Raw genomic sequence first — 27,248 nt, 5'->3', positions numbered from 1 at the left:
GGGCTCTGCTGTGTTCTGTTGGGCCCTGTCAGAGTCTGTCGGGCTCTATCAGACCCTGTTGGGCTCTATCAGGCATAGTAACGATCTGTCGGGCCTTCTCGGGCTCTCTCAAGCCCTGCAGTGCCCTCTCGGGCTCTGTTGAGCCCCGTTGGTCTCTGTCGGGCTTTGTCGGGCTCTGTCAGGCTCTGTTGTGCTCTGTTGGGCTTTGTCGGGCCCTATCGGCCCCGTTGGGCTCTGTTGGACTCTGTCGGGCTTTGTCAGTTTCTGTCAGGCTCTGCCGGGCCGCGTTGGGCTCTGTCGGGCCATGTCAGGCCTTGTCAGGCCTTGTTGGCTCTTTCGGGCCCTGTCAAGCTCTGTTGGGATTTGTCAGGCCCTGTCAGGCCCTGTCGGGCTTTCTTGGGATCTGTTGTGCTCTGCCAGGCCTCGTTGGGCCCTGTCAGGCTTTGTTGGGCTCTGTTTTGTGGCTAACATGAGTCAGCTTGGACTGTTTATATAATTGTAAATATTATTTTTTTTTTAAATGAGTTCTTTGGCAATACAAAAAGTATGTTTTAACCTAAAAAATTGGTTTTCTGGTAACTTTTTGGCTACTTAAGATTTCCATTTGTTTCATGGATGAAAATGTAGGAAGGACCTGCTGACCAGGAGAGAGGAAAAAATAAAAAGGGTTTTTTTTGGTATAATGACTTCCTGCCATCCAACTTCACTCTTCTGGTTGTGGAGAGTCTCTGCTGAGCTCCCCCAGCACTCAGCATCACACACGCGGATGCAAAGGGGCCAGAAAGCAGCTGGTTTGGGGCCAGAAAGACAGAGTTTCTGTTCTTGGGCTTGAAAACAGGCTCATGCAGCTGATTTGGGGCTCAGAAACAGATTGAGTTGTGTGGCTTTAGGCTCAGAAATAGAAGTCAAATCCTGCATTTTGGGGACTGGAGAACAGGCTCAGCAGCTGGGGTATAGGCTCAGAAATGGACACTAAGTGAGCTGGTTTGGGAAACAAAAGCAGAAGCTTATACTGCTTAGAATAGTTGTTAACTAATTAATCATACAAACTCAGTAATATTTATACAATGTACAAATATTATGTTTAATCCCAATACTCAGTTTTTCACAGCAATTGGTTTACAACCTTGTCAAATGCCCAGACTGTTGGAAACAGCTGGAGCTTGTCAGGAGAATTATAGAATCATTTTGGCTGGAGGAGACCCTCAAGATCATCGAGTCCAACCACAACCCACCCCTGGCACTGCCCCATGTCCTGAGAACCTCATGTCCGTCTGTCCAGCCCTCCAGGGATGGTGACTCCAGCACTGCCCTGGGCAGTCTGTTCCAACGCCCCACAGCCCTTTGGGGAAGAAATTGTCCGCCAGATCCATGGGCTGCAGCTTCTCCAGGAGAATGCTGTTGGATACCGTGTCAAAGGCTTTGCTGAAGTCTAAGTAATTCTTTCATAAAGGTATTTGAGAAGTCCCTTGGAAAGCAAAAAGAAGGAAACAGGAAAAGCTTGAATCTGAACATTTTCCTCTGTGATTACTGTGATTTAATTCATTTTCCAATAAAACAGGAAATCTCAGTAAAACGGGAAAAGACAAAAGGTCTGTTTTGAGACTTTTTGTAGTAAGTTTTTCTTCCCTTTGCCCATGCCAAACTGTCCCCATCCCACTTGAAGCATAACTTCACCCATTTCATCTGCAGATGATCTTTTTGCATATTCCAGAGATGAAGGTACTGTATAACTCTAAGAGTTTAACAGTGCTAAACTTTAACCCTTTTCTATGTGCGTGAACATGTAGTAAAATAGGGGCTTTGTTTCCCCCATCCATGGACAAATGGTAGAATGTTTTTTTCTTTGTAAGTGATTTTTTTTTTCTGAATTTATTCCAAATACTGTGTGCACACATAGATAGTGCTCTGTAATTGGAGCTGGATAGATGTGACTGAGGAATGTGCTTCCCAGACAAGTTTTTGTTTTTAAATAATAGATTCTTCAAGTACTCTAAGCAAGTTGAAGAATCAAGAGTGTACAGGGACATGTGGAACAGCAAAAATAGGGTCATCCTGTTGCTTGTGTCAGGTATTTTTTTATGATTTCAGACAGCATGGGCAACCTTCCAGCATTTCATACATGCACCCATGAAAGTTTAACTGTGTTTTTAAAATTATTCGTTTTTACTAGAAATCTTCTGAGATATAGTAGAAGAATTTCATAATTCCACATAAACTTGTTCTGGTTTTTAAGGAATATGGTTTCTGTCAGTTTCTTTTGGCTAGGTGGTGGTGGCACAGGACCATAGATTCAGGTTTGCAGTCACAAACAGAAAGTGGCCAGGAATGAACAGAGGTTGCAGAGGAGCCTGAAAGTGATATGAGGGGAAATAGAAAGGAGGAAAGGGGTTGAGATAAGAAAGCTTATTTGCAAATGAAGACTTCGAGGTGAATGAAAATGCTCCTTAATTTTATAACATTGGTAACGATGTGGGTTTCAATGTGGGGGACATGTAAAGATAGCTATTGTTTTTTTTAATAGTGTGACACACTGAAGTAATGAGATACTCTTCCTGAAGAGAATGGGAATAATTCTCCCTTGCCAAAATATGCTGCCTCACCGAAACCCAACAACAGCTACAAGTTCAAGTGTGAACCTCCGGAGGGCTGTGAAAAGGCAAAAGTCTTTGGGGAAAGCTTGTAAATTGATCTTTACTACAGAAGAAATAACATTCAACATTCAGAGTTACTCATTGGTTTATTGATTTTTGTCTCAGATCAAAATTATTAGTCCAGTTGCTAAAATCATGCTAACACCCTGATCTCTGTTGTCTTGTCTGACTGTATACTGGTATATGTGTATGTATTTTATTGCTGGAATTTTGTGTTAAAATCAAAATCTTGAGAGACTTTTTTTAAAACCGGCATAACTTGAGAGGACTGTCTGTTACCTGGCAGATAGTGGGGGAGGAACTCAATCAGATGCAGAGAGGTAATGAGAAGCTGTAATGCAGGTATATCAGCTCATCTCTGTCACAGCTTTACAAGGACAGCAGTAACTAGACTCTGAAAACCGTGCTCTCTTCAGCTGCATCTATGTAATTGGGAAACTTTTCGTGACAGAGAGTGAATTTAACGCTGACTATTTGATGCTTTGGTTATTCTGAAAAAGACAGCTTTTGCCATTTGGGAATATTCTGGGAGTTATCATCATCATCATCATCATCATCATCATTATTATCATTATTATAATTTTCTACCCTTATATCACTAGGATGCAAGAATCTTAACCTATAGTTAAAAATCCCATTTCACCCCACAAGGAGTGTAATTTGGTTGTAATTCTTTTATGCCTATATTATCTCAACAATGCCATCTAGTGTAAGTAGTAACTAAAAAAATATATAGCTGCCTTTTTGTATTTCCCATCTCTGATCTCTGCAAGTGGATTTTGAGAGGTCTCTGTGGCCTCTCCATAGCGATGTGGAATGGGTTTCAGTAACTTATGTTACCCGTCTCTGGTTTAGAGTGTGTAAGTTATGTTGCCAACAGATTAGAGAGTCTTCACTTGCTCCGAGAACATATTCTGTTGTAATTTGACTTTCCTTTTGGAAACAAGAAAAACAAAGTCATATCCACTACCAAATTTTTTTGCCTCAGGCCTAACATCTTGTTGCTTGTTGAGCTTTATTCAGTGGCACAGCAATAATTTCTTGCTGAAGCCTTATCTGTTCTCTCCCTGCTATCTCTGAAATACTGATGTCTCCACAGTAACTCCCTGCCAGTGATGTCCGTGTTTCCTTGCTGAGTACCTGACAGCTTCTCTGTGAAATGGAAAGGGCGAAGGAGAACACATGGGAAGTCACCAGCGATTTGCAGTTACCGAGGCCAGTGCTGCAAGGTGGCCTTTTAGGTATGTGAATTTCCCTTTGACTCCTCGTGCACACACATGTTCAGCCCACATCGGTCTGCAGCTTTTATCTGGATGGTCTGAGACAGGACTGGTATTTGTAAGAATCTTTTTTTAATGGACAGACCTGTTCTCATCTGGAACTGATGTGCACTGAGATGTATCTCCAAAGCAAAGCTTGTGTGTCATTGTCACTTGTTCTCACAAAATGAATATAACCTGCAAAAAACACCCTTGACATAAAAGCATCCGAACCCTTGCGAATGTCAGGACTGTGCTTTCTCTGTGTAATTCCGTAGTTTCAGTCTGTGCCCTCCATCAAATGTCATCGCCTAAAGATGTTGTTATGGCTTTGACACGAATCAGGTTGGTGTGTATTAAAACAGAGATGTTTGCGCTTAGAAAAGGTAACAGAAGGTATGGCTTTCCTGACCGAGGGCGGTGAGAAGCACTGCAGAACCATTGGTTTTCTGAACCTGGGTATGCAGGAAAACAAAATGACTGCTTATTGCAAGATGTTCCTGTGTATTTTCTTGACATGAGTTTGTGAGTGCTCAGCAATGCTGAAAATCAGCCCTGCTCTTAGCGTTTTGTTGATACGAAGAATGACCTAGATGCTTTGTTCTGAAACTGTTACTTTGCGCGTCAAGTCAAGTGGGGAGACAATGTGAACTCTTGCCCTACAGATCCTGACAGTGCCTGACAGAGCCCGACAAAGCATGACAGAACCTCTTTGCAGCTGATCCGCAGGCTGCACTGGGGCAGTGCGGTTCTGTTCCCTGGCTGGTTCATTCTACTGTGTGTCAGGGCCTCCCATATTGAGGAAGCAGTAGGTTGCAGAGGAGTTGCTTGTCACTCACTTTTTGTCCTCGTTGTCTCGTTCTCTGTGCAAGGATGACACTATGTATAATCCGGAGTGTGCAACAGGTTGGAGGGCTGTTAATAGGTGAGTGGTTCATTTGCAGGGCATCGTGTAGAATTGAAGTTTACTCAGCGCATGTTTCCACACTTAAAAGAACTCCTGTGCCCTTCTTTTCTTGTGTCCATGGTATTTTGTTGTTGCCTGTCAATCTACTGATTGCCAGGGCTTCAAGCCCATAGTTATCCTTTTCCATCCAATCTGTTGAAGCTTTTGATGTTTTAATCTTGTTTTCAAATTCCCATAGCCAGCTTTTGGCAGAAAAAAGTATCAAGCAAAGAAACCAGGAGCTCTGCTCACACTCAATGCAATACTGAAATGCATTAAATGCGTTAGCGTGCCCGAACTAAGGAGTACTGTGAACGTACCAAGATAAACAGTCAAAGCTTTTTTTTAGTTGAACCGCACCAAGAGATACTGAAATCTAGCAGCATTTTCTCTTGTATTCAAATGTTAATTAGCACGTTTTTATTTCTAAGAAATACTGATGAACAGAATCCAGCTAAATGTAAGAGCACTTGGTGTTAGTTCTGTGGTGGTATGTCCATTCCTCAACCACATCGTGACTATCGTGAGATGATGTATTGACCTCACAAGAGGGCGCTCAAACCCCGTGAAAACAACACTGCTTGACGACTGAAGTTAAGACGTGACGATTCGGATTCTGCATTTTTTTAAGAGTGGGTTCTGTGGTTCGGTTTGTTTGTTTGTGGGTGGGTGTTTGTGTGTATGTGTGTGAGGATAGAAGTGCAAAACTAGAACCGGATAAAAATTAAAGTTTTGAGGGCAAGGGGAAAAATCCCCTTTGGAAAGCAGTTAAAGTCTTGAAATTTGTAAGAAGATTAGATCAAAAGAAAGACATGCAGTTCCTACCATAACTCCAGGTACCTGTAAGTACCTATAATCAGCCTCCTTCTATTTTTGTAACTGCAGAGATGTAATAGTTCCGTTTTAATCCAAACTGGTGTGTCTCACGTCTCATCTGACTAGCCCAGCTACTCAAAACAGCCTCATCCTTCTGAGGCACAGAGGAAGAAAACAGGCGGCTTCTCTAGTTAGACAAAAAGCATCATTCACTTACAAAAATACAGAATGTGTCCAGGGACCTCATAATTTCTTTGCTTCAGGAGAGCAGGTTCTGTCTCTGGGCAGGAGCTGGTGTGTGCCTGGTGTGGTGTCAGCACCCGGCTCTGCTCTGCTGGTGGAAACACTGCCTGAGCGTTAACCAGCTTCTTTGCATTTCTATGGTATAGAATTAGTGATATGTAATACTGGTTCTTCTGGTCCCCAGAGATAACAAGTTCCTTTCCTCTTGCTGTTTTCTTTCCTGGGTTCACAGATAAAATGAGGCAGGAATTGCCTGCCAGCACACGCCTGATATTCTGGAAAAAAAAAAGTCTCCCTTATCTCAATGCGATATAGCCAAAACATAAATAAATACAAATCGGGATAGAAATAACTGAGTAGCAAAAGCATTTATCTAATTGTAAAAACTAATCAGTAGCTGTGGGTTTTTTTCAGTTCTCTGTCCCCATTACTTCACGTTTGTTGGCTTTGAAATTTCAGAGCTCTTTCATCACATAGTCATTTAGTAGTGTCTTTCTACAACTCTTCTGAGTCAGACGTAGTTTCAGTGATTCCCAATAACCCTTGCAAATGTTGTTCTTCACCTTTTGCTCCCTTTTCTAAAGCATTTATAGAAATGTTGAACTATATGAGCACCAGTACACATCCTGGCTGGCTGTCTTTGTGGAAAACCAATAATTTCTACCCATAGTTTTCTCATTTCTGCTAATCTAGAAAAGGACCTTCCATGTTATTCCTTATAACTTTAGTTTCTTCCAGTGTGCTTGGTAAATTCTTGTGGGCTTTGGGGGAATTCTGTATGCTGCATTGAGCAGATCAGTCATCTGCACGCTTGCTCCTTCCTTCAGAGAACCATGATAGACTTGAGGGATGATGGTTCAGTAATAAATCCATGCTGGCTGCTCTCCAATAAAAAGATCTCTATTCATTCTTAAAGTGTCTGTGAACTTACTGATCTGTCATTGTTGAGATTCTTGGCAGGTCTGTTATTTGTTTGATTTAACTGACATCACACATCACTTTCCATTCCGCTGATGTAGAGACCAAGCAGAAGATAGGCTATGCTACAATTAAAGATTTTTGTATTTCTAGATATGAGTTTCATTAGGAGATGGTACTCATGACCCTTCACTACTGACATCCTTAGGTTTGTTCCAGAACTTTTCCTACAGACGCTGGCTTTGAGTTAGATCCTGAAAATTGTTTCATGGAGAGAACTCCAGTCTAGCAACACCAACACTCCTAATGTGTCTTTAAACTATCCCCGTGTCACATTCTGATACTTTATCCTCCCACTTCACACAGCAGCAAGGCAAATCCTGTTCAGCTGATTATTCCTAACTGCCTGTGTGAAGGTAATTAACCATAACCCCATGCAGATGGTTGCATGGAAGCAGCTGTAGGTCCTTAACAACTTGGATGTAGGTGCCACATCAGCCATATGCAGGTGCTGGTGCTGCAGTTACTGGTCATTTGGAGGTTCTTACATGCAATGGAGTGGGAGTCGCTGCCGTCGAGCTCCTCTCAGCGCACTTGTGTTCAAAACTGGGAACCTCTTACATCAAAAGGTCTCTTCTGTAAGACTTGAATATCGCTTGCTGGAGCAAGATTCCTTGTGAGTTGCTGGCACCTGGAAGTATTCAGTTTTGTTAAAACGAGCAGAGTGGTTGGTATTAGCAAATGGATCTCTTCATTCTGACAGAAGAACAGGAAAAATTGCGTGGTACTTGAGAAAAGAAATACAGCATTTTAGACATTCTTCTCATGTATAATTGCAGACTGTAACAGGGAGGAAATTTTAACTATGGTCATTAAAAGGACATTAATTAACCAGGTTAATGATCAGGCATATAGCATTAGTATATATTCTTCCCACTACATTTTCCTCTTACTGAAAAAGCACTTTCTAAAAATGTCTCATGGAAACATCTTATTCTTCATGGTCTGGAAGTCTTAAGCTGCTGTGAGTATACAACAGGACTGGCAGTCAGAATCAGAATCCACCTCATTCTATTAATATTTCTCCTCACATCTTTCCAGAGGTGGTTACACAAGGAAGAAAGGACCTTTCAGTAAAGCAGACACTCTTATTTGAAATATAAACCAACTGAAAAACTACTCAGAACTGATCTGACTTTTGCATCCTGTGCATCCCTTAGGCACCTTCCAGTTTTCTCTTTCTCTGACTTTATTTCCATTTCGGAGCTGCCTAGGACAGGGGGTTGTGTAGGAGTGCAGTAAATGAGACAGGGAAACTAATGTGGCTGAAAAATATTTCCCTGGGTTATTTTTCACCTGGACCCCATTGTTCCGTTGAACACATCGCCGTGGTGATCAGGTAGCACTGAGGGCAATGTGGAACAAGAAACCAGCAGCTGTGGCAGATGAACAGCAGGGCTGAGTTCAGGAGGCCTAATTTATATTGAGGTGTCTGAAGCAATGAGGAAAAAAACAAAAATAAGTTATGATACAATATTTAGCCAAGCTAGAAATAGATACAATAAAAGCCAGACTGCTACAGGACAGGGTTGGGGAAAGCTTTGTGGAAAGACTGGAAAAGAGCTGCAGTTATTCTTGTACTAACCTGTCTTGGCTTTGGCAGACTTAATTCAGGGATGCTTGTCACAGATCCAACATTCTAGTAACAGGTACCACTTATTTAGATCAAATCAGTGCAATGTAAGGTGTTCAGTTCCAGATTTCATTCTACTAAATGAGAGTATTTATCTCTATCAAAATGTGAAATGAGATACTAAATATTCCAGTTGGTCTGGTGTAGCTTCACTCTGATAGAGAGATATTATGCAACTTGTTTACCCTGGAGATGTTTGCTGCAGGTTTCATTGAGCAACGAAACCACTTGACTGTAAGGCAGTTGCAAAGAATGAGGCTGTCAAGAGCAGAATTTCCTTTCTGATAGTAGCTCACTGAAATGAGATTTCTTATCACAAAGCTCTTTTCTGTTCATAATTTCTTCATGTGTTTCTCTATGTATGTAGTCAAAATCTTCAGGTTAGATTGTAGTATGAGGGGTCAAGTATTTAACTGAGCATTTTCAGGTTGGAAACATCTAACAGTGAATTCTTGAAGACTGTAACAAACTGTTGCTATAGACCACATCTTAATACAGCGCACCTCCTAGATATGATGCTTTGACACCCCGTGATAATTATAATGCTTCATGTCAAAGTGTTCTTGTGTGACCTTTTTTCAAGTTGTATCAAGTACCATAGAATGCAGCAATTTCTTCAGTTTCTATAGTCCCTTTAGCTGTTACACTGCATGTTGCAGGATGGTAAACAGGCATTTTTTAAGTTTCATAAGTTCTGAGAAGACATCTTTCAGACCCCCAAAGTAGCGTTTTCTTCCCATGGGAAGAAAGGTAACACCCAACATTCTATTCCTCACACTGAGGACAGGAATTGTTTTACTCCTGACTTTTAACATCAGTGGCACTAATGTTACTGGTCTGAACTGCAGGACCAACAGAACCTTGAATCTCTGTCTACTGGATTCAAATGTTTTTTTTGGATATACGCAGAGAGACTAGGAGCCTCAAGATCTGCTCACCTTAAGGAATTTGCTGCCATTGTTGACCCAAAAGAAGAAGTGCACTATGTCCTGGATCCAAATCAGTCACTTGTTGGGTCTACACTGGGTATGGTAGCCACTATACAAGTGCTTGAAATAAGAAAATTAAGTTTGCAGGTAAGCTTATGAATGGAAAACGTAATGCCATTTTGAAAATGACTGCTTTTAAAGTGAGACTATAGTCAACAGTATGAATCATAATTTCCTGTATTGCAGTTTATTTAGTAGTTAACCAAGCAGAAGAATTGTGTTCTAGATGACATTAGAAATAATTTTCCATATACCAGAAGTCATAGAATCATTTTGGTTGGAAAAAGACCTTTAAGACCATCAAGTCCGGCAGTTAACCCAACACTGCCAAGTCCACCCCTACCCCATGTCCCTGAGAACCTCATCTCTGTCCAGCCCTGGGCAGCCTGTTCCAATGCCCCACAGCCATTTGGGGAAGAAATTGTTCCCCACATCCAACCTCAACCTCCCCTGGCGCAACTTGAGGCCGTTTCCTCTGCTCCTGGCGCTTGTTCCTGGGGAGCAGAGCCCGACCCCCCCTGGCTCCAAGCTCCTTTCAGGCAGTTCAGAGATCAGAAGGTCTCCCCTCAGCTCCTGTTCTCCAGCTGAACCCCCCAGGTCCCTCAGCCGCTCCCATCACACTTGTGCTCCAGCCCCTCACCAGCTCCGTTCCCTTCTCTGAACCCTGAGGGTGCACTCAATCCCCTCATCCAGATGGAATGATTTGCTTTAAAATAAGTGAACCTCAAACTTTGTGATACGTGACTGCCTGATGCATTGAAGGAATTAGTAAAATCTAAACTAATTTGCCTGTGGGAAAAGGTTATGATGCATCTAACGTATTTTATATTGCAGAAGACATTTGTATATTAATGGTGGTGTTGGTGTTTGCTCAGCTCTTCTGTATACCAAAATATCAGCAGAGACTAGCCCTTCCTCCTGTCCTCTGAACCCAACCTATACATTGTTTTATATTTATTTTGAGAAATCTATGTGTTTTCAAGGTAGACCCCTGAAGTGGGTTTAGCCAAGTCTGTCAATACGCGGTTTCCTGGCTGAATTGGAGCAGGGAAAAACAAACAAATAAACAAAAACCAAAACAACGATCACAGTTGCGATTTATTTGCAAGTTATTGAATAAGACACAGATAGTTCCTGATGCCATTTTTCTACTGAGTTAGCACACACAAACTCTTCAGGAATTCTCTTTCCGTAAAGAGAAGGACAAAATGAAGAGGATTATTTGGATTATTTAGTTTAGGAAATTTAAGTGAAAATGCACTAAACCTTAGTACACTTCTCAAGATCCTTTTGTAATCTTAAATGCATATCCATACGCGATTTATTTGCAAGATATTGAATAAGACACAGTATACCTAACCACATAGAACCTGTCCTGAGGATGTGCAAAAGTGAGTCTACCTTCAGAACATGCGGGGTTTTCTAATGTTAGCAGTGTAAGTAAATGTGAAAGTAAATTCAGGTGAACATAGTATTAAATTGTTCAAGAAGGTATATCAATATAATTCTTATAGCATTAGTTACATTTCTATTTTGCCATAGATCTGTAAGTACAGAGGTATGTATAACATAAGAACAGAGAGCTACATTCGTATTAAGGATCCCATCCAGCCCAGTGTCCTGTCGCCGGCCCAACCCCTCAGATAAACACTCTGGATGCTCAGGAAAAATTAAGATCAGAGTGAGGAGATAAACATTTCCTTCCCCTTTCTGCTCCCAGTACGTTCTGTCTCAAACTGTTTCCAGGTCACAGGATTTCCTGCGCATGATGAGGGTTTCTTTACTGAGTAATGCTCAGAATATTTCTATTCCAAGTCATTTGAACTTCTGGAAAAGTTTTGCTTCGAAGAGTTTTTGTATGTTAACTCAGTAGACAAACGGCATCAGAATGTAGCTTATAATAAAGTTTATTAACATTAGGATATAGTTTGCTTTCCCATTTTAAGGCATCTAAGTTTTAGTTGTCATGAAGACTGGTCCTTTACTGCAGATTAACTACAATAGATAATCGAACTCTTCTCCATTTCATTTTCTAGGATGTCTTGCTGCTCTGTTACGCACAGTGGTGTGGATTCTGTGCTTCTCTTAAGCACATCTTCATTCAGCTTGCTCAGCTTTTGCATCCAGATAATTTCACTGTGACAAGGTAAAAAAGATTCTAATTTCATCCTTTGAGAATAGTGTAAGTTCATTGAGGTCATCCGCCTGGAAAATAATTACTATTTTATTTTCTCTCTAATCTTGCAATAGTAGATGTGAATGTCATCGTCTTCATTTTTCTTTGAATGTGTTAGTTTTCCTCCGTATAAATTGGTGGTTTTCAATCTCACTGCAGTAGTTATGCAGTTTAATTCAAATGAATTTTTAAACAGTGCCTTTAACCTTGAAGCTTCCCAATTTCCGGAAGCGAATCGATGCAACAGCAGCAGGAAATAATTTTTACCCCTATCTCTGGATGTAGCGAATAATTCCATCCTGTAGTAGAGTATTTGAGAAGCTGTTTGTTGTTGTGGGTTAACCCCGGGGGGCAGCTGAGCCCCACGCAGCACAGGGACAAACAGGCGGCCCCGATGCTGTGGAAACACTTCCAGCAATAACCAAATAACCAATAACCAAAGCGTTCCTGCCTTATCAACACTATTGTCATCACAAATCTTAGACGTAGCACCACAGAAGCTACTATGAAGAAAACTACCCCAGCCAAAACAAGTTTATGGAGATATATATATTTTTATATATATATATACAAGTGCCTAATATATATATCTTATAAATATATAAAAGACATGTTTGGTTTGACATGTCCAGGGTTTTTAATGTTTCAGTGCAACCTACATTTTCTTATTCATGTATTTGATAATACATCAATGCTTACAAGATCTGCTCTGACTGCATCCTTGTTTTATTCTGACTGAACTCGTAGTACCAGTAGAGCAGTTGTATATTAGTTTTGGCTACAAAGGTGTTTCATATGAAGGCTTTCTGTGCAGCTCCATATGCATTTGCCTTATGAGACAATTTTTGCAAATTAACTCTATTCCAAATGTCTTTCCACCACACTGTTATTTTTTTTTGTTTGGTTTAAATAGTCTTTTAGGTTTTCAGATACCTACTGTGTTTTTGATCAAAAAGAATGGATGATGATGTAGTAAAATATTACCATTGTATAATGAGTCAGACTATTTTTTGCCAAAATCATGTCATGATTCATTAAACTTGGATGTGAGCTGACAGTCAGCTGAGAAACTGTAATTGCAGGAGTAACTTGGTTGATCACCAGAAGTCTGCAGGGGGAGAAAAATCATGTTGCTTACACTTCCAAAAATAGCTTAATTTTGATGAACAGGAGCCTCATCTGGCTGAAGCTCTTGAATTATTGATAAAATATGGTATGTGTTTTCTACCTGCAATACAATAAATAGTTCTCAATAAATTAAATCAGCATATGTTTATATTCCATATGCTGATGAGCTGGATTTCACATAAAGGATTTTTGAGGCAACTGTGAGTGGTAACTGAACAACTCCCCTGTTCCAGACGCACCGTGTGAGCAATTCAGGAACAGTGCCACACGTGTGGGGACAGAGGACTGTCTGTCCACGGTGTGTGTTGTGCAGGAACAGCAGCGGTCAACATGGAGGTCTTATACTTGAATCTGGCTTTCTTGCTTTGGAGTGATTTTGGTTTGGGTTTATCCCATATCCTTTTTCTGACTTGTGTAACTTACCTGCGTCTGGATATATGTAACACGGCATTAATCTGGTTATGAATGTGGCAATCAGAGGGGAGAAAACAAAGCTTTTCTGCTCTATTTTGCTGGCTCCCTAAAGAAAGAGAATGATGCTTCTCACTGCTGAAGACTAAAGATGACACCAAGTGATAAACTATTAGTGGGCTTCCCAGTTAAATGTACTGAAGTGTAAGTAGCTCTACTGCAAGAGGCAGCAAACTCATGTTATACTGGAAAGTGAAAGGTTGAAGATGTATCTGGTTCAGAAAGACAAGGTTAAGAGTCAGTTCCTGTCTGGTCCTTAGAGGACACTGTAGCCTCCTATGTTTTGTGACAGAAGGATGCACATGGTCCAAAAAGGGCAATAATGTTAATATTTGACACAGCTGCAGGTTGTGGGTGTCTATTGGTGGTTGGTAGTCTTGAGGAAGAAACTTGGTACTTGTTGGTTTTCCAGCAGCTTGGGCTCCTGTCAGGTTCAGACTATCAGCTGCTGCTGCTGCAAAGGTAACAGGCCGAGCTCTTCATATGCGCAGCTTGAATTCACAGTCATATAATGAGTCAGGAAAAGAAAACAAAAAAAAAAAAAACCCACCACCAAAATCTTGTTTGTTTTGCTTCCTTGATCACCCCAGTGACATGAGGACAAAGCGGTAAAAGAAATAAGTAAAAATATTTGGGTTTTTTGACAGCAAAAGGGCCTTGCTACTGACTAAAACAGCTCTTTACTGTATAACAGCCTGTTGTACTTTTTTACCCCTCACAGCACCCTTCTGATGTTGGCACACATTAAGTTGCTTCTTCTAGGATAACATATATAGGCTCAAAATAGTCACTTCCCATCAGCTTTATAGATCTGGATTTAACTTCTAATAATGTATGTAGAATAAGGAACACTCAAATGCTCTCCTTCAGCTTTTAACATTTATTAACATTAGTATGCTCTGATCACACCTGCCCAACAATGATGCTACTGTATGTACTTCAAGCTCCTAACCCATAATTAGGATACTTAGTAAAATGTGTTTCTTGAAATCTGACAGAAAACTCTGCTCTCAAATACCAGTCCAGTGCAGAGATGCTTACAGTAGCCAGACTGAAATACAGCTTAAAGGGTTCACCAAGAGAAAATAATGTCTTGTTTATCTTTGTTGTGTGAGTTCAGGTTTCTCTTAGCTTCTATATTAACCATTATGGTAAAAACCCCCAAGGTATTGAGTTGGAATTGAACAGCAGATGCTTGGATAAAATTATCTTTGCTTACCTATCTGAATGTTTCAATAGCAACTTGTTGTGTCTTTCTAGGAAGGAACAAAGTGTGAAGTTCCCTGAAGACTTTTCAATTAACCTTCCTAATCTCCTTAAGTATTTTGCATCACTCAAGTTTGTCTTCATCCGAGCACTGTACCAAGAATGCCCACACAAAGAGACAGTTCTACAGCAATGATGCATCTCCCACTTAGAGAGAGAAATCCAGAAGCTGAGATCAGAAATCTGTGCCCCTCCTCAGGCCCAGGAGCTGGAAGCACAGCTTTCTGAAGCCAGGACAGAGCAGCAGAAGCTACAGCAGCAAAAACACACACTGGAAAAGCAGCACAAGACTCTGCAGCTCCCCAGCGAGCAGCTCCAGGCCACAAACGGCCACAAGAATCAGGAATTATTAGAAATGGCTGAAAAGCTTCAAGAAGTAGCTGATGCATCAGAAAACCTCCTCAAAGAGAACACTTTACTGAGAATCCTGGTGGCATCGAGGGAAGGGAAGCTACAGAGCAAAGATGAAATTAAAGAATCGCTTCAGTCAGAGCAAACACTTTCTGAAGATAATGCTGTATCAGTTTCAACAGCTACTGCCACATCAGAGGAAAAAAGGATTGATAATATCAGTACCACAGAGACAGAGCACAGTAGTGGAAACAGGACAGAATGATTGCTTACACAAAATCAAATGATGCAGTGTTGGGTAGGTATTTATGCAAATTTTATTGAAATTCATTGTAAATAAAGACTTCTTCCCCCACATGAGCTAGAAAAAGAAAATCAAATGGAATATTTTTGTATACTTGAACAACTTATGAGATACCCACATCTACAGAGAAGAGGAATACAGAAAGCACTTTCTGCATTTTACTATTGTGCTAACTTGCAAACACCTATCCATTTAAGTGAAAGATGCTGATTTTTAAGGGCAGCACCTCTGACTAAGGACCAGTTCTTTTTCACTGGCTTTCTCTTACGGTTGCTAGAAGAGCAATCAGACCTTTGATTTATACTTTTCCATAATTTCAGAAGTCTGCCCTTTACACTGCATTTTCTTGCTGAATTTATTTTAAAATAGAGATATTTCATCTATGTAATCAGTAAACTTGAATGGACAAAGTCGTCTTGCTACAGCTGTTCTGTTCCAGACCTTCAGCACTTGGTATCACTTTTGTATATATCTTATGACTGTCTTGAAACTTACAAGAGCCATGTGTGAACCGTTCTCTACTGAAAACTAAAGAAAGTCTTACTGAAATAATCCTTTTCTCCTTGCTTTGTAAGAGGCCTAGAATACAGCAGTTTAAGTGCATGGGTCTGGCTGTTCATGCAAGTCTCAGGGGACTAGTGCCAGGGGAAAAACAGCCAGCAGTCAGCTGTACCCATAGTGTACTCAACAGGCAACAGCAAGAGCTTTTTGCTACTGGCAGCATTAATTTTTGCTTCACATTATATAGTCTTCAATTAAAAAGACCAATATAGCACTAAAAACGCAATTCAACATCTTACTGTAGCAGAAAGTGACAAGACTTCACTGACTAGGCCATTATTGTCTTGCATATATTTACAATTCTCAAGCAAGTTTGCTAGGCCTGTGTTACTCAGTAATTCCATATGTACAGGGACAAGAAGCAAGTCTATTGCTTCCTATAGAGCTGAAGAACTTGGACTTATTATTTGTCACTTATTTCAGGGACCAGATCTACAGTAGCTTTTTTTTTTTTTCTCCTAGGCAACTAAGTATTTAAAAATGTCAGTAGGCATGAGGAAGCTATGGCTAAAGTTACAGAAAACAGGTGAGTGGCCTCAAAGCATGTGTGCCTACCCTAAGAGTTTTAAAATATGTAAGCTGCCATGGGTGGCTCAGTCTTCTTGTTCCTCCTCCCCAAAACTTTGAGATCCCAAACTCCCCATTTAACACATCTTCCTACAGTTCCCATCGCAGGAAATGAAGGGATGTCTGTATCTGGAAGGCCTTCGCCATTGCTGGTTAAAAAACTTCTACAAACTGACCAGTCTCCCTTCCCCATACCAACATTTGTTTTGGTAGGAAAGACTGAAACTTAGCTACAAGATACATTAACTGAATTCTCTAGCTGGCTGTTTGTAGACTAAAATGCCTTTTTACAACAGGCTGTTAACATACACCCTAACTGTTATATACACAAACAAGTGTTCTAGGAAAAAAAAAAAATCATATTAGTGGCACTTATGCCAGTTTTATGAAGTAACCACTTCTGCAGTTCCAGCATGCAGACCTACAGAAGAGAAGAGCCTGCTCTACTGCCCTGTCAAAGCCCTGGAAACCTTCTGGACCATCCCTGAGGGTTCAGTATCCATCATTAGTTCCCAGGTTGGAATCCATCCAAGCCGCAGTTTCCTTGCAGTAGCTACATACTTAGAGAACTCAGTTCTAGCAGCCAAAAGCTTCATCTACCTAGCTGCAACTAGAAGGAAATAATTTCCTTTTTGTAGCTCCTAGCTTCTCCGTCCATGTGTTACTGAAGGCTTATACCTTCTTTTCAAAGGAAGTATTCCGCATCAGTCCAATGAACTGCTAAGAGCAGGAGTTCTAACTTTTCTATGGCTGTGCACTCGAGTTAGTAGCAGAAGCAAGCTTTCACTGCAGATTTGGTTTTGAGGGTCTGGAATCCCATCTACAGTTGTGCTTCAGGAGACCCCTTGTGAGTTATGTACAGTTGCATGATGTTATTTCCATATGCTGTGGAACACAAAGCAAAAAGCTTCTGGCAGCCTATTTACAGTTCACAGTTGTAAAGTAGTTCACATTACAGTAGGAGCTCCATCAAAATAGGCTCAGCTAAACATTCAAGTAACAAAAAAATGCTAGTAGTCTCTTGACACCAATATATCCCTGTGTCCATTGCCGGCAATGGACATTAAGCCAGGTGAATCAGATCCTATCACAGAGGAATTAGGGTACACAGTTGATGCAAAGTGCAACTTCTCAGTGCATGCAGTTGCAACCAAAGCTTATTTAAGCCTCATTGGGGCATTTTCTGATGAGTAGTGTGCATGTGACCAGGTTCTTCACAGTATAGATTCTTCTGCTGGTTACACACATTATACACATGGTCCATATACACATGTTGCTCCAAGTTAGCTGTGTACTTCTGTGCCATTTGGAGTTAGCTTCGCTTTCCTCTCTACGCAAGGTCCTTTAGCAGAGTACTGCACCAGAAGAAAGGGCTCTTTGGTTTCTCCTTCGCCCACAATGCTTTCCTCGTCTTCAGACTGGCTGATCCTCTGCAGACGCAGGTAACACCAGCAGCCCAGTATCAAGGCACCGAGAGCCGCAATAGCAATCAAAATAACAATAACAGTCACCACGCCAGTGGTTGGGCTGTGATCTGTAATAGACATGGTCAACGTTTCCAACCGTGAGACTTCTTAAAGTAGATTCTTCTGTCCTCACTATCAGGCTTGCTGCATCTTCAGACTCCTGCAGTGGAAAAAACAGACACTTCATGAAGTTGTGCACTTCTACCACATTCAGCAACATTCTATTCATGGTTGGTAACCTTCGCAATGGCGCGTGACCCTCTTGCACTCAGTGCTTTCAGCTTCTCACACTCCTACAGTTCTTACTTATTTTAAGCTATTTATTCAAACTGCCTTTGAAGATGCAAATGAAAGCTACACTTATTTCAACTCCTGACATGCTTCTCAGGATAGCACATGGTCAGCCTGCTCAGGGGTAACACTTTTTCCTAGGAGCTAGAGGATGAGACAAGACACAGACACATAGACTATATAGCAGCAGTACAGTTCAGTATAGACATTTAAGACTATTCAATACAAATACTAAACCATGGGTGAGCTCTCAAATCCATGACAAAGTAGCAATTCAGCTACCTTTAGTCTTCCAAAAGGAATCCTATGGAAACAGTACATTTGGGTCAGAAGTCTGGCCCTTTTTAAAATTTAGTTTACAATCATCCATCTTACATACTAACAGTTCCAGGACTGGTAAGCTTATTGCAAAGGTAATTGCAATGGTAATGCATTACTATAAACTTGTCCATAACACTGATGTTGACTACATGGTAATTAATTGGTTCTTCATTGACCTGATAAAAAACACATGTTGCTTTATACACATTTTTCAAAAGAAGCAGGTAGAGCTAGATTTATTGAAGACTAACAAAACACAAGGGCAAGTTCATTATTTTAAGCTTCTGCTCCTCTTAGTGGCTTTCAGACCACAAGAGCAAGGTAATGTGCTGGGACTGCAGCCAAAATTAGAACAGAGGCAGCAGGCAGGAAAATGGGAGAGAGGAGGAGCTCCAAGACTTCTTGAGTCTGCTGCTGAGTTCTGGCAGGTAAAAAAAATAAGTATACATAATGTCTCTTGCTACTTTCACTTCCAAATTGACAACACTATTGAAAGGGTCATGTGAGCCTTGCCTTATATTTCAGTTACTATTTACAAAGCTGGTAGCTTTATGTTCCTCCACTTCAACTGGGATGTAAGACAAAAGTCAGAAATTACCCATTCTTTCCTACTGCCCTAGGTCTTCAACAGGACAGAAACTCATGGAAGGCTTCAGTAGAGACCAGAGCTGGTTCCCACCTGGGAACACCCCTTATCTCTCTACTGCTCTGGGGATCAGGTCAATACTCTGGTTTCAGGTGCAGTCCATATGGTTCCCAACTGTTCTAAGGGCAGCTGCAAGTGCAGAACAATGTCTGCATTTCCCCTGGCAGGTGCCACGGAGTGGCAGTGCAGTGACAGGAGGATCTTCTGGCCACTCTGCCAGTCTGTTGACAGCCCCATACCTGTGTTGGAAAGGCTCTTCCTCCCCATCCTTGTTGCAGTGTCTCAGCTCTAACAGCAACATCTTCATTCAAACCCCTCAGGAGAAGTCAGTCTTAACTAACCTCGAGTCAGAACCATTAGGTTATTGTGAGCATTATCCACTGCACTTGAATTCTCACCAGTATTTCAACATGTAAGAGAGTCAAGGCAATTACAATGCACTGTCTTTCCCAACAGAGCTCAAGCTGGAGACTAAAGTTTGTTCCTTAACTTCTTGTGGAATGGCAGACCCACACACACTGCCACATGTCAGCAAGGACACATCCCCTAAAGAGAAGTCCAGCACGAGTGTCACAAAACTAACTTGCACACACTCTGGCTACATTCCCAGCCCTGTAAATGACAGCAACCAACAGCTTGTAGCATACCTGATATAACCAAGTCCTGCAGACCCAGTTTTGCCCAAGAAAACAGGCCAAGCCACACCACAAACCTTCAGCAGAGCTGTGTGCCCACTGCAGCTGAAGAGGTGTATGAATTTTGCCGTGATCAGCTTGGTTCTGCAGTGCTTACTCAACACAGGGTGATCAGCTGTGGGTGATTACAAGTGACTTTCATGTAGTTTGTTTTCCTCAGGGCATGTCTGAACTGCAGGGCCATTTGATCCAGCCACAACAGTACAGCATCAGCACAAGAGATGGGCTACCCTGCTTCTCACGCAGGCACTGCGTGTCCACGGTAAGCCTTCCGCAGCTTGCACAATTGCTAGCAGCAATGGCAACCTACTAGCACTGTTGCTGTGCAGCAGTTTGATGCGGCACATAACCTTACATTAGAGCTAAACAGTTACTGTCACCTAGAAAACAGCTTTCAGTACTGGACACTAGCATTGCAAATGCTACCCCTGGCCAGACTTTATAGCTGATGCTGTCTACGCACTGGAAAGGTATGAAACTGTGCACATCGCCATCCTCTGTATCAGCAGGATCTTTGGGCAAGCTGGTTTTAGAGCTCAGCATAACATCTAACAAGGCGCAGACCTTTCCAAGCAGTCTTGAGAAAGAAGTCTGAAAGCAAGAGCTAGATGTTAGGTCTGGCTAACAGAGGGCCTACATCTATCTGGACTGTAAGAAAATAATTTCTCCTTCCCCCTTTTTAACAGCTGCAGACTGCAATGGTCTCATTTTGACCTGGAAAATACAGGCAGGTCTGTAAGTTCCTATTTGAGGGAGAAACCGGGCTCTCTAAGGCTGCAGTCCTCTGTCCTGAGACAAAGTTCTGTCTTATCAGGTTCCACGCTGGGCTCTTGCCATTCCTTTTCTCTTGGGATCCCAAGGAATACAGCTGGACCAGGAAGTCCACTGTTTGGGAAGGTGCTTCTGAGCAAAGCACACACAGCAGCAGTTCAGCAGAGTTGCAAGAGGTAGGAATTTATTGCCATCCTTGTGTGAAGAGCTGCATAGTACTTAATTCTTATTTACTGTCCTTGGACACTTCTGTTTAACACCACAATGACAATTAATAACACTGCTACTGCTTGCCTGAAGTTGTGAGGCAATTTACCACCTACTTCCACCTTTTGGAAATATCCTGATGATAAACCATCCAAAGATCAGACCCAAGTCTCCATCAGGCTCATTTCTCAACAGACACCTTGCAGGCCCACTTGCATTCCATGAGTGGGTGACTTCAGTCACTGGCAACTCCCACACAGCCAGTGCTTCTGGAAGATATGAAATTTTACAGCAGATGCCAGTCAGGGGCATAAGTAGAGAGTGTCAAAGTGCAGAGCTGGCTAGGAAGAACATGCTGATTCCTTTGGGTATGACAGCTTTGTTTCTTAATCCTCTGCTCTAGCCAGTCAACTCAGCTTAGTCATGACAGCTCCTCCTGGAATAAATGCACGAGTCCTTTACAAAAGGACAGATTTAACAACTGGGAGATCAACTCTTCTTGTAGAACTCTTGCTCCTAACTTCACACACTATGAAGAATATATCAGACTCATCCTTCCAGTCTAAGAGGTCATTTGTATTTATTGTCACCAACTAAAATAGTTCCAAGATAACTGAGATGTTTATAAACAGAGCAGAAAGTTGCAGGACATTATACATGTATGCTCACTCTGTTTACACTAGAAAGTTAGTTTAGCTGGGCTAGGTTCTCCTGTCTCTCAAGTGATTGTGCTTTGATATGGCAAGGTAGAAAGTGTCAGAGATTGAATACTGGGACCTCCAGGATGCAGGAGACTGATTTACCCTTATTAAACAATTTCCAGTCCAAATTGGAGTGCAACACAGCCACTTACAGATTCCTCTTAAAGAACTTTCTTGGCCAAACGCAGAGGTTTTCACCTTTCAAATTCTGAATGCTTTTTGACTCGATTACAAATTCAAAGGATCTGCCTCAGTTTGAACTCTGGGACAGGAAAAAAAATATGCAACATCCTTTGGATGCACTGCCCAGTAAATTCCCTTTCTTTAGGCACAGAAATGAGTGTGATCTCACTTCAATACTATCAAGATAATCAGGTTGCATCCAGAAGCCCTTTCTAGCTTCTGTTTGGAAATCTCATCACATCTTTGCACCAGACCATAGTCAATGCTAAGAGATGTAGGAGAAAAGAAGTCTACTTATCTTTGGAAAGGTTATTCCATGAACATGCACCTTCTAGAATAAGGACAATAAAATTCAAGGTCAGTTTCTCAAAGCACTTCAATTCTCAATGAGATAAAGTCATTCCTTCTGCAGACAGACTCACTTCTCCTTCCCCTCCAGGAACATGGAGCCAGCACCCTACATAAAGTCAGGTATTAAGCTACTGTACAGACTGGCAGTGGTACGAACAGCTAGTTAATGGTGTGGGATAATAACTGGGGTGGCAGCACTTATTTTATTAGCTCCGGATAGTTTTGTTTCAAACACCTGCAGCATTCTGGTGCTGAAAGCCTTAGTGTTCTTGCTAGCTCATGCTGCTATTTGTCTGCCTTTAGGTCACTGTATACCTAGAGCTAAAGTGCTCCTGCAGCCTTAATTCCACCCTTAGCACGGTACATTTGCATGTTGTAACTATACTAGTAACAACTACTAGAGGCCTTTGGTTTCTGTGTTTTCTCGATGCAGAACTGCAACCTCACCACTCTTTCCACCAGCAACTGACTGAAATCAAGATTAAGTTGTCTCCAGAGTCCACTTCTTGATGGGAGAAATACTGCATTCTGTAGATCCCCTTAAATTGATCTAAAGGGGATTACAACTGGCTTTCAGACTCGCTTTTCCCTCCTACATCAGGTGCAGCACTGAGTGCATTTATCACTTTTACTGTCAGATACTAAAAGCTGTAAATTCCTGATCTTCAAAGGGATTGCTAACACCATCCATAAATACTTGGTGGCACTTGAAGTGCTATATCCCTTCCTAACACGCTTGCTATCAAAGCATCTAAGCTTATTTACTCATTAGCAAGATTAGTCAGATTCACTGGTGGGAACTGCAAATAGCCAATCTCAGTTCTTACAGCAATCAAGCAGTGAAAACATCAGCTATAAACCACTTTTCCATAAATAACTGCTTCTTTTCTCTTTTTTTGCCTAATACCAGCTTTTACTCAGAACTTCATTTGTGAAGTTTTATTATCCAATTCAGAAGCTGTAAGTAACAGAGAAAGAGAAAGGCCGTTGAAATTGCAGAAGGCTGCTAGCGGACAAATTCAATGCAAGGCTGGTGTTCGTTTCTAAACCAAGTTTTCCATGATTATAGGCATTCTGCTGCTAAGTTTGCTATCATTAATGCCTGCAGACACGTTTCTGAAAAGAAATACTGCTACCATAGACACCAAAGCTATAGAAAGAGGCTTCAAAAGCAAGTCTAGCATAGCTCACCCAAATATACCAAAGTCCTCAAGCAGTTACATTTAAGGTGCAAGTATTAAATCTTCAGGTTTGGGGTTTTTTTGAGTTTGGGGGGAAGGTGGGAGGTATACTTTCTATTGCAGTATTTCACCTAAAGTAAGTTGAATGGGGCAGGTCAAAGGAAATGAGAATAAAACTGCCAGAGTGACCTTCAGCTTAAAAAATAAAAATGATTTAGTAGTAACAGCTCAGTTAAAAAGCCTCCATGTTAAGATCTTTAAGAGACAAAGTAAAAGCAGCTTGTACTACATGCTACTAATTGTGAAAAAATGCTTTTTCCTGTATATGCCAGTAAGATTACTTGTGAGGAATGCTGCATCCTCATCACAAGAGCATCCTTATTGCTGATGGAAGATGAGGGGAAAACCCTCTGGGGAATCAGAGCTGTAATTCTGCCACTGGCACACAAGCACATACCCCACCCCCACTGCCTTCATAATACAGGAGTGCTCAGACTTCACCACTTCCAAAATAAGTGGGGACACTGGTGTTCTTATTAACAATGTGATTTCAAGAGCTGACAGACGTTCTCAGCAGCACAGCAAGTGGAATAGGTTTATGCTGTAACTGCCAGTCAGGCAAGCCAGCCAGTTTATGTAGAACTAGAAGCAGGTTTGTAGAGTTAAGAGCATATTTGCTTCAGACATAACTGCATGGCTGGCAAAGCATCTGCCACACTCTACCTTTATATTCATCCATGTCACATCCACATGGAGCTCTAATGAGAGGTCTGTCCTGACAAGGTAACAGGGGCACTTCTGACATTGAGTCATCAGAAGTAACATGCTGTGTATATCCCATAGCAGAGCTTAACTCTTGATATATTAGAAAAATTGCTGAGATGGCAACATTAAGTTTGCTGATAAAAAAAATCCTTTTCCTATTTACACATTGGAGGTAATTCTCTGAGGTGTGGTTTGGGGTTTTTTAATGGCTTTGTCTAACAGCAGCTAGATAGCACCCATGCATTTCTGATACTCAAGCAGTTTTTATACTCAGCTCAAATCTTCAAACCGCAAATACTCAAAGTCTATTACATACCTGCACTGAGTAGCTTAGGAGCTCAGGCTAAGAGTTGTCTGCTCTAAGTTCCAGAACCAGCTTATGAGAAAAATGAAGGTCACACCGGCTTTGGATCTTGTCTGGCAAGTCTTCCTCCTCGCTCCTCCCCTGTGGAGAGGGATGACTCTGGTCTCTAGATGCTCCACATCCCGAGTCCCTTTTGCTCTTGGCTCCCCAGAGTTACACAACACTGTCTGACCATTAGCTCCTGGTACAGGCAGCTGGGGAAGGCAGATCTGATACCAGCTCACCTACCTGCTAACCAAGGCAACAGTCGTACAAGTTGTTCAGGTCTATTCAAAAGCAACACCTGACAGATGTCCGCACCTGCATTCACGTCAGGAAAAGGAACAGCACGAGACAGCAGGGTACGCTGCAGGTGCTCGGAGGAAGGAACACAATTCATTCTCCACAACTCACGTTCCTGTGAACTCCCAAGACTGTCCATATCATGGTCACCTTGGTCTCACTCCGCAGCACATCCCCAGCTGCCCGCACTGAGCTCCGCGGCGCTGGGCGGGCGGGACGAGCCCCGGGCCGAGGGGAGCGCGGCGGTGGCGGCGCGGCCCGTGCGCACCCGACCCGCAGCTGCGGAGCCAGGAGGCCCCGCCGTGTGACTGAGTGTGCGACCGACTGTGTGACTGCGGCGGGAGCCGGGGCCGAGCCCCCGGGCGGGCGGCACGGGCCGCTCGGGAGGACGGGGCAGAGCCGCCGGCCGGCCCCGGCACCGCCCCGAGTCACCCCCCGGGGCCTGCGGGGAGCCCCGGCTCCGCCCGGGAGCGAGGCAGGGCCGGAGCGGAGCCGCCGCCGCCCGGGCGCGGACCCTCCCGCCGCAGACACAAAGAGCCGCTCCGCCGCGGCGGCGCCCAGGAAGGGGCGGCCCCAGCCCGGGGTGGAGGGGAAGCACCCGGGGACCCTGCGCTGCTCCCGCGGCTCCGGCCCTGCCCCAGCGCGGGATCCTGCCCGAGGCGCGACCCGCGCTCAGCGCCCTGGCTCCCGGCACGGCGGGCCCGCCCCCACCCGAGCTCTCGGGCCCTGCACCGCGCCCGGCCGAGCCTCCCGCCTCCCCGCGCCGGGATCGACCCCGCCGCGCTCCCCGCCGCAGGCGCTCACCGGCTGTCACGGCCCCGCCGCGCTCCAGCCCCCAGCACACCCACCGCCCCCGGGGCGCCACAGCTCCCTCCCCGCCCGCGCCGCCTTATATCGGGGGCCGGGCGGCGCCGCGCGGCGGCCAATCGGCGTCCGGCGCGCAGGGCCCGGCCGGCGGCAGCTGACGGGCGGGGCGGCGGCTCCGGCTGGGCGCTCCTCTCCGCTCCCCTCCCGTGACAGCGGCCGTGGGCGGCCGTCAGCCCCGCGAGGGGCTGGCGGGTGTGGGGGAGCGGGGCTGGAGCGCCCGAGGAGGGCGAAGCTGAGGTAAAAGCCCTCCCTTGAGGGACCGCGCTGCTCCCGCCGCCGCTCTCGGCCGCCTCAGCCTTGCGCGGCGCTGACAGAGGCCGTGAGGGCGCAGCGGGAAGGCGGGCAGCCCCGCAGCCCCCGCTCGAGGACTGAGGGTGCCGCACGGTTCTGCCCCGGCCCCAGTGCTGCCCTCGCCACCCTCTGCGGGGTGAAAACCCCCAGCTCCCGTCTGGACCCGCAGAGGCCCCTTCTCGACTCTCCGTGCAGGATTATGGCGAGGGCGCCGCCACCGCCACGGCCACCCCGGAGCAGCCCGGTGCCGGTGAGCTGACGGGCAGGCCGGGCCTGCCTGCCGGGCCGCGGTGCGGACAGCACAGGCCTCCCTCGCCTCGCCTCGCTCGTCTGTCTCAAACCGGCCTAGGATGATCTCATTATATGTTGTAATTCATCCCGTGGTGGTGCAGTGACAATGTAAATGCGTTAGGAATTTGCCCAATACCGGGTTTCTTCACCCCTCCACTGAAGTTGGGCCTTACTGAAGACAGAGAGTGAAAAGATGAGTATTGCAATTCTTCTGACATGGTATACTTGCTGGCAAAACATATCCCAACTTGTTTGTGGCTCATCTAAAGTCTTAAGAGGTTTCTGGCAAAAGGACTTTGACAGAAGATCACAGAATCACAGACTGGTTGGGCTTGGAAGGGACCTCTGGAGATCATCCAGTCCAACCCACCTGCTAAAGCAGGTTCACCAGAGCAGATCACACAGGAATGTGTCCAGGTAGGTTTTGAATGTCTGCAGAGAAGGCAACTCCACAACTCTAGCAAAGTTCAGAAGTTACCATGAGTTATACAAACACCTGTTGCATTATATAGATGCTGATTTATATAATGCACGGTTTTCTAAGGAGTAAAAGTAATTTTTTCTTGCCCGGTGTCCACCATGAGTATGTGACAATCCTAAGTGCATTGTCCCTTTCCATTCTCAGTCCGTGAAAAACTAAATAAGGCCCAGTACCCAGAGAGGTGCCTGCCCTCCCCTCCTTGCTCTTGAAGCCATGCAGACAAGAGCCGTCTTCTGCCTGGAAGCCGTACAGTTGCACCCGCACATCTCGGTGTCTCAGGAGCCCTTCTCAAGGTGACAGGTAACTGAACTGCTCCCAAATCCTACCCAGCCAGCCTGCAGCATTAGCATAGAGCTGGCTCGTAGTACAGACTGCCCTAAGCACACCATCTTGTAGTTTTGCTTACTCAAAAATGCACAGTGGCATGGAGTACCTGAGCTACCACAGCGAATTAAGAACATTTTAGAAAAGTCATTGCTTAGTGTAAGATTAATGTTTTATTTAAGCTTTGGGTCTAGCGAGTGTAGCACAGCATCAGTTTCTATTGTCTTTATGCATCAGCCACTACAGCAGAGACAGTAAACACATATTTAAAAGTTCAGAACCCTTTTTGAGAGGAAGTGGAAGACCAAGCACTGACACTGGGTTACTTTCACTATTAGTTACTAATAGTCTGGTTCATCTGGCAAAAAGTATTAGCCATGGCAGTAACTTACCTTTCTGTCAAGTGAGCAGATACAGGTGTAGCCTTT

The 27,248-nt window shown here is 43.6% G+C and overlaps 2 protein-coding genes across 4 annotated transcripts in view; both read right to left on the bottom strand.

The window, feature by feature from the left end:
* The window catches only part of NDE1 (nudE neurodevelopment protein 1), a 337,987-nt gene that overhangs the window by 95,509 nt on the left and 215,230 nt on the right, over positions 1–27,248 (bottom strand). The gene's annotated exons all lie outside the window — the stretch shown is intronic.
* SNN (stannin) lies at positions 15,205–25,468 on the bottom strand. Of its 3 annotated transcripts, none has more exons than XM_082064593.1 (3): positions 25,371–25,422; positions 24,237–24,365; positions 15,205–17,968 (listed from the first exon to the last, which is right to left on the bottom strand). In XM_082064593.1, the coding sequence occupies exon 3, from the start codon at positions 17,887–17,889 to the stop codon at positions 17,626–17,628; it is 264 nt and encodes an 87-aa protein (XP_081920719.1). In that variant the 5' UTR covers positions 17,890–17,968; positions 24,237–24,365; positions 25,371–25,422; the 3' UTR covers positions 15,205–17,625. The 3 variants fall into 3 exon arrangements, with proteins under 3 accessions (XP_081920719.1, XP_081920718.1, XP_081920720.1); XM_082064592.1 differs by lacking the exon at positions 25,371–25,422 and adding an exon at positions 24,513–25,313; XM_082064594.1 differs by lacking the exon at positions 24,237–24,365 and having other exon boundaries at positions 25,371–25,468.

Source organism: Streptopelia decaocto, assembly GCF_964273445.1.
Source record: "Streptopelia decaocto genome assembly, chromosome: 13".
In the NCBI taxonomy this organism is placed as follows: Eukaryota; Metazoa; Chordata; class Aves; order Columbiformes; family Columbidae; genus Streptopelia; species Streptopelia decaocto.
The sequence above is the reverse complement of the archived record's forward strand: the minus strand, read 5'-3'. Positions and strand labels throughout refer to the sequence as shown.